The following is an 11,033-nucleotide window of genomic DNA, read 5'->3' as shown; positions in this document are numbered from 1 at the left end:
GGTTTGTCCTTAAAACTCACACTTCTTTTTTAAAAAGCTTTTAATTTAATTAATGAAATTCTATTTAAAATTTTTTTTTAAATATGAATTTAATGGGAATTTAATTATTAGTAATAATTATTAAAATATATTGAGTTTTTATTATTCAATTAAAAATATGTTTAATTATTGAATGCAATTATTGTATTATTATTATTCTCGCAATTTTTTTGAGTAACGCAAAAAATATTTGTATATAAAATTGCCATTATTTTTGAATTTTTAATGTAATTTAATTGCTATTAAAACAAGTTTTTAAAGCAAATATACATTTCATATAAAAATTACTAAAAGTGTGGAAAACTTTTACGAAAGATTTAGTTGAAGGCATCAAATGTCATGAAGTCTTTGTTAACATATTTATTCATCACTTGTTTTGAGTCAAACATTTTGATGTCATTCTCGGCCATCGATTTCGATGATATTGTCTGAAAATCGCGTAAAACTTTGGCCAACAAATTGGTACAGTGTTTGATGTCGACCACCGGTTCGGATGACAAGTTGTTGGCGGCTGTTGTCTCCATTGTTGCCATCGATGTCAACAATTCCGCTAACATTTGCTGACACGACTCGTTTGTTCGCAAAAAATAGTTATCCATTTGATGGTCAGTATTGCCATCAGAGACAAGAAATCGATCGAAATATAGTTTAATTAAGTCTTCATTTTGAATGATTTGTGAGATCTTTGACTTAAACAAGTCTGATGTCAACAACTCTTCAAACAAACCATTTGTCAAATGGTTTTTGTCTTCACGTAATTGTCGGCGCAATGAATCCACTTCTAAATCATTCAAATGTATTATCTTTTGGTCCAATTGTTTCATTAAATCAATCATTTGATTAAAATTATCACTCATTGTGTTCACTAAATCTATAATTTGTTATATATTTGTAAAACAAATAAATGATTAAAACATTTCAAAAATTATTGTTTCAATCAATCATTGCATTCACTTTTGAGGGAATGTTTATGTATTGCAATGTTATTCACATAATATGTAAACAAATTATTTTCAAATCCTTTCACATTACCCATGATTTTGTTTGTTATACTCTATAATAGTAATAATAATAATAATAATAATAATAATAATAATAATAATAATAATAATAATAATAATAATAATAATAATTATTATTATTATTATTATTATTACAGTAAATTAATTAGTGATTGTTTTAAGAGTTGGCCACAAATATAATATCTAATTATATGTGATATAATTAATACAATTTTATTGTATATTTTTTAATAATAGATATAACGTAAGCATAAAATAAATGTTTGATAATATTAATATTAATTAATTAAAATTATTATTTTAATTGACTTATCACTACAACTATAACAACAATTATGATATTTAGTATTGAATTTTGTGGTAATAATTTAGTGATCATTCATTAGCATTGATATAGTCATAGACATAGACATACCAGTGCTTTACTATACAAACCATATGTGAAGTCAGTCTATGATTTAAAAAAATTAATTTCTGACAAATGTATTATAATTTATTTAAAATGTTGATTATTATACAGTATTTGTTTTATTGAAAATTATTATTATTATTATTATTTAATATGATTTAAATATAAAATTTATTATTCAATTATTTATATCACAGAATATAAATGAATTGATAAGAGAGTCACCAGAAGTTGAATAACAAGTTTTGTAAATAAAGTGTTCAATTGATTCAATAGAAGAGGCGTTTAGTTATTGTTTGGTATTTCAAGTGTTCATTACATTCAACACATTATATCATATCATATATGAATTGAATTGAATTTTTTTTTTTAAATACATTTAAATATCTTTTTGTATATATTATTTTCAAATGAATTTACAACTATTTGTATACTTAATACTGTATTAATTGCTTATGTATTAAATATTTTCATATATGATATATTAATAGTAGTTTTTATATATCTTATAGAGTTTATATTATTTTAATAAAAATCATTATTATTATCAATATTTGCAACAAAATAATTACAATTCAACTGTTTATTGACTACTGTATCAACTGTTTTGGGTAAGAATTAAGCGATTAAATTGTTTTTTAAAATTATTTTATACACGATTAACACAAATGATAATCGGATTGACATTAAAATTGACACATAATTGGTATTATTTTTTTGAAGTGATGTMAAAAAATAACCATTTAATTGAATTGAATGAATGGATCAGTTATTCGGTGATACATTAAAAGTATTATGAGATTATAATAACACTCATCAATGCATTGCTTTGAAACTAATAAACAACTATTAGAGCAATCAATCAATTAATTGATTATTTCATTGTATTAATATTTCAATGCCTTTTAAACCATAGATTAAACTATATTAACTGATTTAATTATTTAGTGTTACAATATATTTAATATAAGTTTAATATAATACTGTATCAATAATAATAAAAATTGTTAAGCATTGTAATAATTTTGTTTTAACTAATAATTATTATATAAAAAATAAACAAATTGTTTAGTAATTATCAATTAGTGTTAATCAATCAATTCATTAGAATTGTTAGTTTAAATCTCAAAAATATTACAAAAATATATCTTTAAAATTTAGGTTATATTTAGTGGTAATATTGGTTTGACTGATGAAACCCCTGGGATTCAACCTTATAATGGGTTTAAAAAATTTATATAATTTATAATCAGTTTAATAAAAAAAACAAGTCTCTCATGAAATGCCATATCATTGCCATTCAATTGACTTAAAATTTAGAGCAAACAATATTTTTTAAAAATAAGTAATAATATTATTACTGTATTATTAATTAATAAATTTAATTGTTTATTTGGGACCCATTTTATAATTAAATTTATTTTTTATTGAGAGATGACTTGAGATTAAATGTTTTTTTATTATATCAAACAAGTTTTTAGTTAATTTTGGCAAATAGTATAAAACAATTTTTATTTAATATTATATCTATAATATAATTTTATTAACTCAATTTAATTAATCTTATATTTTTTAAAAATATTTATTATTTTTTATGACTCAATTGTTATGTAAATATGTACTGTATGTTTTTGTTTAATTATTTAATACCATTTATACAGGTTACTTTTTTATAATTAAAACTTGTTTAATTTGTAAAATTTAAATAACTATACATTTTCACATTTAAATATTTATAGTTAAAATAAATGCAGTTAATTATGAGTTTATATTTTCAATTTTAGTTCAATTTAAATTTTTTATATTTGTTTTTATAATTAAATGATTTAATAAATTAATAATTTTTGTTTTGTAATATTTATGTGTACATAATTATGTCCATATTTTTATCAACTCATTTGTTATAATAACAGTTAAAAGTTAAAACAAAAAATAAAATAAATACTACTGTATTTACTAAATAATGTTATTTTAGGTTAAGATAATGCAAATATAAAATATTGTTATTAATTATAATAACTATATAAGTGATAATTATAATATTTAATAATTATTAATAAAACTTTTAACATACATCAGTGATTTATTAAATTTTATATGATTTAAATAATATAAATTTTCACTTTTATTTTACATGACTTGATCTCAATTTTAATCCTAAATAATACTCATAACATATGAATTTCATTTTGTTATTTATGCTATTTTTCTCAATTGTTATCTCTTTAGACGATATATTTAACACAAATTATTAGAGTAAATGTCAAGATTAGTGTAATAGTAGAAAAACACTAGAAATAGAAGATTTGTTTTAATTGATTATTGTTTTTTAATATTAAATATTTAACGAACAAATCATAAAAATTTTACACAAGTAATCAATCGTTTCTATCTAATAATATAAAGCTTTTAATTAATATATTATCAATTTTTTCACTGTTAAGGAACAAATAATTGATTTATTTTGAATATTATATAATATATTTATACTTTTTAATTAATCATAATTGTAAATAATCATTTTTAAGTTTTCAGTACGATATCATCATTAATTATGTTAAATGAAAATACAGAATATTTACATATGTTTTGATATTAAATAATTTTAAAAATTCTGTATTTATGGTAACATTTTCTTATCAATTTCCTTCATTCCGAATAATATAATGAAAAAATATTTTTTTTTTATACTTAACTTGTTATTCACAACTTAATAGAAAAGTTTTGTTAATTCACATAATTATCAATAAAATATATATAATTTATATATTTTCTAATTTTAATTATATTTATAGTTTTGAATATGGAATAAACACGTTTAATAATATTGTTATGTTATAAATATATCAAAACTATTTGCATAACAAATCAGTATTGGTATTGAAAATAAACATTAAATTTTGAATTCAATACAAATGGACGGCAAATTTGTTAACGTTATTTTATTGGGATTAGCTTTTATGCTAATTTTTACTGCCTTTCAAACCGGTGGTATGATTCAAGTAAGTCTAGTTTAATAATTTATATTTCATATGATATTATACTAAACTTAATTTTAATGATTGTTATATTTAATTATATTTATATAGCAAACAGTGGTCAAAAGTATCCATCAAGAAGATTCCTCTTATACCGCCGATGGATATACCAGTCTATGTATCATATATGCCACTCTTGCTATAGCTAATTGGTTCGCCCCATCATTTATACTGATAACTGGACCTAAATTTGCAATGTTTATTGGGGCTATTATTTATTGGTATCTATAATTTACATTGTATAATACTATTGAATTATTTAGTATATTATAAATTGTCTCTAATGTATTTGATAGTCTATTTATAGCAAATTTCATGTTTCCTAAAGTATGGGTCCTTTACTTTCTATCAGTTGTTATTGGTTTGGGAGCGGCCAGTAAGTTATAAGTTGTTTAAAAAATAATTGGTATAATATTTATTATAGATATAATTAATTTAAACAGTTATATGGACGGGTCAGGGAAACTTTTTGACTATAAATTCAGATGAACGTACAATGTCTCGAAACAGTGGCGTCTTTTGGGCCATTTTGCAGTGCAGTCTTATTTGGGGCAATCTTTTTGTGACATTTGTTTTCAAAGAAGATCACATCAAAGAATCCACTCGACTATTGACTTATGGAGTGCTCACAGTTGTTGGCGCTATCGGAGCCCTATTGTTGTTAGTTTTAAGAGGCGGATACCGAACCAATACTGGTCTTACTCTTAGTGAAAGTGTTAAGGATAGCTCAAGTGCTTTGGGTATAACATTATATGACTGAAAATTTTAATAAATTGATACTCAATATTAAGTCAGTGTCTAATGTCTACTAATAGTGAAAGCCTTTCGCCTATTGTTTACTAAACGAATGTCACTTCTATGCATCGCTTTCTTCTATTCGGGTATTAATCATATAATTATTTGTAATATTAAAGAATATATTATGACATACACTGTATATCATATTTAGGACTAGAATTGGGATTTTTTAGTGGTGTTTATGGAACAGCTATCGGAAACACCAATAGGTTGGCCGCAGACGGAAACTCCAAGCCATACATCGGTATCGTAGGAATTCTCATCGGTTGCGGTGAGATTGTTGGCGGCGCCACATTCGGACTGCTCGGCTCTAAGACGAACCGTTACGGTCGCGACCCGATCGTCATCTTGGGTTATGTCGTTCATATGGTTTCATTCTTTCTCATATTTATTAACATTCCAAGTATGGCATCATTAGAGCAAACCAATGATCCGGCATATATTAACAGCAAGTATGACAACTATCATCACTATTAACCAATTATTGCTAATTATTAGATTCAATTGTTTTTAGTTTAGGGATCGCATTATTCTGTGGTTTCCTACTAGGGTTGGGCGACGCCTGTTATAACACTCAAATGTACTCAATTCTGGGTGTCCTCTATCGGGACGATTCTGCGCCGGCATTTGCACTCTTCAAGTTTGTCCAATCTTTGGCAGCGGCCATAGCTTTTGTATATACATCATATGCAGACATTCACATCCAAGTGCTTATATTAGCCATATTTGCCTCATTGGGTACCATATCATTCTCGGCGGTTGAATGGAGCGCACATTCCTCTGATGTGTCGGACGATGAGGACAGACACGAGAGTTGAGACCTATTTGCTGTTATATTTAGAAAAATTGTATTTTTGTTAATATTTATCAAATTCATAGTTTTCAAGTTTATTCAGAAAATTAATAAATATTTTTGTTATCAATTTTATGCAATAATGTTATTAATGACACAATAATTGTTTTATTATCAGTAAAACAATTTCATCAAATTGTTTCTTTCGACAATAACTACAATTTGTACTAAAAATTTTAAAAATAAAATATAATTAAATAAAGTATATTTAAATGATTCAATAAAATAAAATGTAAAACATCTAAACTCTAGTTTACAAACCCAAACCAAACCAAACCCTAGTTTACAAACTCAGACCCAAACCGCTAACATTTAATTAAATTAATTTAATAAATAGAGAAATCATATTATAAAATGAATAATAATGTGTAATAATGTGTAATAATGTGTGACCACTGTCTCGATGGCCAATACATACAAATGTTGTTAAAATGTTAACTAATTGTTAATTATTTGCAAATGACTGGATTAAGCAGTGATTTAATGATTTGATGTTTTATTGCCTTTACTTACTGTAAAATACTGTACATTATATGCCGTCCAAAGCACAGGTAGTTTTGGCGCCGCTTTGAGTGTAAGGCATGTATTACAGCAACTGTTGTGACAAACAGTGAAACATTGGATTTGATTGAGTCTTACATACAATCAGTAATAAACAAATACTTTGAGCACTTCATTGTCCACTCTGTTGTCATATCCATCAGCGTATCACTTGTTTGTAACCAATTGGCTGACCATTTAAGTGATTGGCTCATGTCGTCCAAGAAGAGAGTTCGCTCTCATGACAACAACACAAGCGATTGGAGTAATAGATCTTCAGTGGACAAGGAGTGCAAAAGTGGCGATAAATACAATGAGACCAACAATTTGGTCGAAAACGAGCTTTTCTTACAGGCCTTTGAAAGTAAAGACCAATTGTTTACTAATCTATTGATTTACTTTTAACCAAATTATCACTTAATTATCTCTTTGTTTGCACAGAACCGACACAAATATACCGATACTTAAGGACTCGTCATTTGGTTTCAGTTGAGTCCCAAAAGTTTTATTTAGTTTTCATGAATTGATAATTGTTTTAATAATTGTTTTAATTTATTTTTAGCCAATATTTCTTAATCGAAACTTAACTTATTTAAGACATAGACTCAAACGTTTCAAAAGCAAACGTCGACGAGATTTCAGTGTCGACAACATTATGGAGTATGTCTTAGAAAAGAAACAAAGAGAGGCCATCGCTGAAGAGTATGTCATTGATTGTATCTCTTGTATTATGATTTATCACTACTTTTAATGTTTATATCCACAGATCGTCTGGCAATTTAACACTCAAATTGTTGTGTATTAAAGATCAGAGTATTAATAATGGTTTGGCATTTGAATCGACTTTTGCATTGTTAACCCTTTTATTACCAAATAATATCTTTTTTTATTTAATAGAGTATTCTTCTGTAACATTGGAGACATCGTTGTTAAAGATGGGACACCAGAAGCGTAAGGATGTGTTAGCGCCTATATATCAGTATTCAGGTATTTGATTGTTATTTAATTATTATTTATTTCAACAAATTGTTTAACTGATGAATATTATAATCAGTTGGCGCTTCAGACACGACTCTAAATGGAGAAAACTTTGACAACAATTGTCTTACAGTTTATAAAAATGATTTTAATGAATCCAACGGTCAAATTGTGAAACAATGGTCGTACTCTTTGTTATTTATTGCATGTCTTCATAAAGACAATCACTCGAAATTGGATAATCTTGAAAAAGATAAACCGGAGAACATAATGAATGAAAATAATAGAAGTGAACCGTCGATGAAGAAGCGAAGACTCGATACAAAGGACTACTATAAGGCAGAACTTATTGTATTTGACAAACATAAGACTTGTTTGCTGACTGATGGCGAGTACACAGTTGTTTTGCAGCAATGTTTGCCACCAAAAGCCAACAAATTAGCAAAGTATGGAAAATATTCAAAATGGCAAGAAATTAGTGTCGAAGACATTAAAAGTTTGACTATTGAAGACAACAAACCTTATGGGTCTATGGATGTGTTCAGAAAAGGTCCGGTTCTTAAGTTTCAGCTCTCGTGGAGCTCTAATCAACAAAATATAAATACAAATACAAATAATAATAATAGTAATAGTAATCATTTGGTTTCCAATAATGAAAATGATTCAGGAATTGGAAACAATATGAGTGATAACTCAAGTAATCAGTCATATAATAGCAATCATTCGCCAAATTTGGATAAAACTCATATTAATGATCACTTAAATTGTAATATCAATGGACTGTCGAATCGCAAGAATAGTAATGTCGTTCAAATAAAATATCAATTTATATTTAACAATAATATCCGACAAATAACTCGACCGCGAATCGACATGTGCTGCCCGTGGTGTTCACTTAACTGCCAACAACTCTATTCACTTATTAAGCATTTAAAACTATGTCACTGCCGTTTCTTATTTAATTATATACCGGACGTAAAGTGTTCCCGAATTGATGTTTTCATCAATGAGGGCTATGACGGATCGTATGCGGGAAACCCTCTCGATCTGTCCTTTCCAAACACTGGCTTTGCATTTAGTCGTAATGGACCCGTTCGCCGAAGTCCAGTCACTCAAATGATAGTTTGTCGACCCAAACGCCATCCCCATTGTATGAATGAGTTTGACGAACCCGATGACGAAGACGCCATCAATTGTCGGACTTATATTACAGGACACAACAGATTATATTATCACACGAACTCATGTTTACCTATTAGACCACAAGGAATGGATTACGACAGTGAAGGTGAAAATGATCCGCAATGGATGAAACAAAAGACTCAAATGGTTTGTTTCAATAAAAAAAAACAAAAATAAATTAAATTTTTTAATATTAAATTATATATTATTTTAGATGATCGATGAGTTCACTGATGTAAATGAAGGCGAAAAAGAGGTGATGAAGATGTGGAACTTACATATCATGAAATATGGGTATGTTTTACATTACCGGTAATAGTATTTTAGTTTATTTAATATATTTTACTTTGTTATAGATTTGTTGGCGATTGTCAAATACCATTAGCCTGTAATATGTTTGTCGATGAAAAGGCAACTGAATTAGTAGAAAGAAATTTATATATGAATTTTATATTACATTTAAATAATTTATATGATTTTGGACTTTTAAGTCAAACGAATTTATGGGATAGTGTGAGAAAATTGCATCAATTAATTAAAAATAGTGAATCTATTGTAAAACATGAATCAAATAGTTCTCAAAAATCATCGTAATATTTATTTCATTTATATATATATGACATTTTAGTCTAATTTACATTCAATGTAATTATAGTATAAATTAAGTGCGCTATCATTTATAATTATCATAACTTTATATACACTAACTATATTTTTTAAATAATTATTACGTAAATTACTGTATAAACAATTATTTACAATTACATCACATTTTAATCGATTATCAAATTAAACTATTGTAGTGTTATTTTTTAGATCTCTTATTCTTTATATGCAGTTTTAATTAGAGTATTRTTAGTCAATTAAAACAGTAAATTGAATTAAATTAATGATTGAATGTTTAATTATTTGTGTTCAATATATATATACAGTATATGTATATATTTAATATATAATTATCAATTATTAAATTTACTATAAGTAATATTTAAATAGTTAATAAGTAAATATGCGATTCTATATCAATTGTAAAGACAATAAATTTTATTATTTACATAATTTAATTAAAATTTTCATTTATAATTATAGTTTTAATAAATATTTTGTATAAAAAAATCACCTATATATTATAGAAATATGGGTGATAGATTTTTTAAAATTAAATATAATTAAACAATTGTAAATTTTGATATATCAATAAAAATAAAATATTCAATAAAATTAAAAAAAAATATTTCACAATTATTAAATTTTTTTATTTATAAAATTAGACTATAAAATTTTTTTTATTTTGATTGATTGTATATTTTATAGAACGTTAAGATTGATAAGATAATAATTTATGTATCGTAATTGAAAATTATGAAAATATGTATTATTAACGTAAATAAATATTTGTATTAATAATAATTTTGTAGCAATGAAATCATACATTAATGGATTTTCTATAAATATATTAATTTTGCAAAAATCAAAAGTGACGTTAAAGTTGTTATTATAAATGTTTTTTTTGTTTAATCAACTGTATTTAAAAAAGAATGATTTTAATATCGACTAAACTTAGTGTTCATCAGATTTATAAATTGAAAATATTTGAGAGAGAGAGAGAGAGAGAGAGAGAGAGAGAGAGAGAGGAGTCTAAAGAATTTGATAATAATTTTAACGAAAATTATATTGACCTATATTTTTATGATAATCTTATGTAAAGGAATGGTATGAAAGCGACACCAATACTGTGGACAGACAACTGTTATATGGATTGATAGATAATCTGTTGCCACGAGAGGGCAAACGTTTGGGAACTGAAGAAGTGGTGACCAAATAGTCTTATAGTATTGTGTGATGTGTTGAGAGATTCAGTCAGTGTTGATGTGAATCTGTATTCAATACAATGATTGCTGTGATTCATGCTTTCAATGATGACTTAGAAATTGACAATTCAATCATTTTAATGTATTTACTATTTGAATGCTTTTGACTTAAATATGTGTTTCAATTCAAATGAGACTAACATTGTGTTTAATAATAATTTATTTACTAATAATTCAATAACTTTGCATTGGCTTCAAAATGCTTAAAAGCAAACAACTATATATTAAATATATATATTCTTATTTAAACATTTTTTAAATAAATATTTAATACAAATAATTGTTGAATATAATGTAAAGAAT

General features: G+C 25.4%; 3 protein-coding genes across 3 annotated transcripts; 2 read left to right on the top strand and 1 right to left on the bottom strand.

The window, feature by feature from the left end:
* Positions 1 to 318: 318 nt before the first annotated feature.
* LOC128953686 (uncharacterized) lies at positions 319 to 999 on the bottom strand. The gene is made up of 2 exons (XM_054299200.1): positions 994 to 999; positions 319 to 910 (listed from the first exon to the last, which is right to left on the bottom strand). The coding sequence occupies exon 2, from the start codon at positions 894 to 896 to the stop codon at positions 357 to 359; it is 540 nt and encodes a 179-aa protein (XP_054155175.1). The 5' UTR covers positions 897 to 910; positions 994 to 999; the 3' UTR covers positions 319 to 356.
* Positions 1,000 to 2,028: 1,029 nt separating this feature from the next.
* Positions 2,029 to 6,124, top strand: LOC128953600 (UNC93-like protein MFSD11). The gene is made up of 8 exons (XM_054299097.1): positions 2,029 to 2,081; positions 4,266 to 4,472; positions 4,560 to 4,729; positions 4,805 to 4,884; positions 4,952 to 5,248; positions 5,324 to 5,389; positions 5,458 to 5,758; positions 5,821 to 6,124. The coding sequence occupies exons 2-8, from the start codon at positions 4,386 to 4,388 to the stop codon at positions 6,122 to 6,124; spliced, it is 1,305 nt and encodes a 434-aa protein (XP_054155072.1). The 5' UTR covers positions 2,029 to 2,081; positions 4,266 to 4,385.
* A 585-nt stretch (positions 6,125 to 6,709) lies between these two features.
* Positions 6,710 to 10,684, top strand: LOC128953740 (polycomb protein suz12-A-like). Its single transcript, XM_054299260.1, has 9 exons — positions 6,710 to 7,063; positions 7,141 to 7,187; positions 7,262 to 7,401; positions 7,466 to 7,524; positions 7,597 to 7,686; positions 7,754 to 9,006; positions 9,074 to 9,153; positions 9,216 to 9,414; positions 10,568 to 10,684. The coding sequence occupies exons 1-9, from the start codon at positions 6,913 to 6,915 to the stop codon at positions 10,682 to 10,684; spliced, it is 2,136 nt and encodes a 711-aa protein (XP_054155235.1). The 5' UTR covers positions 6,710 to 6,912.
* Positions 10,685 to 11,033: the final 349 nt, after the last annotated feature.

The sequence above is a fragment of the Oppia nitens genome, unplaced genomic scaffold (assembly GCF_028296485.1).
Source record: "Oppia nitens isolate AA-2021 unplaced genomic scaffold, nextdenovo-longstitch-racon4-pilon3 scaffold23_pilon_pilon_pilon, whole genome shotgun sequence".
NCBI classification, from domain to species: Eukaryota; Metazoa; Arthropoda; class Arachnida; order Sarcoptiformes; family Oppiidae; genus Oppia; species Oppia nitens.
This window is presented reverse-complemented; position numbering and strand designations above follow the sequence as displayed.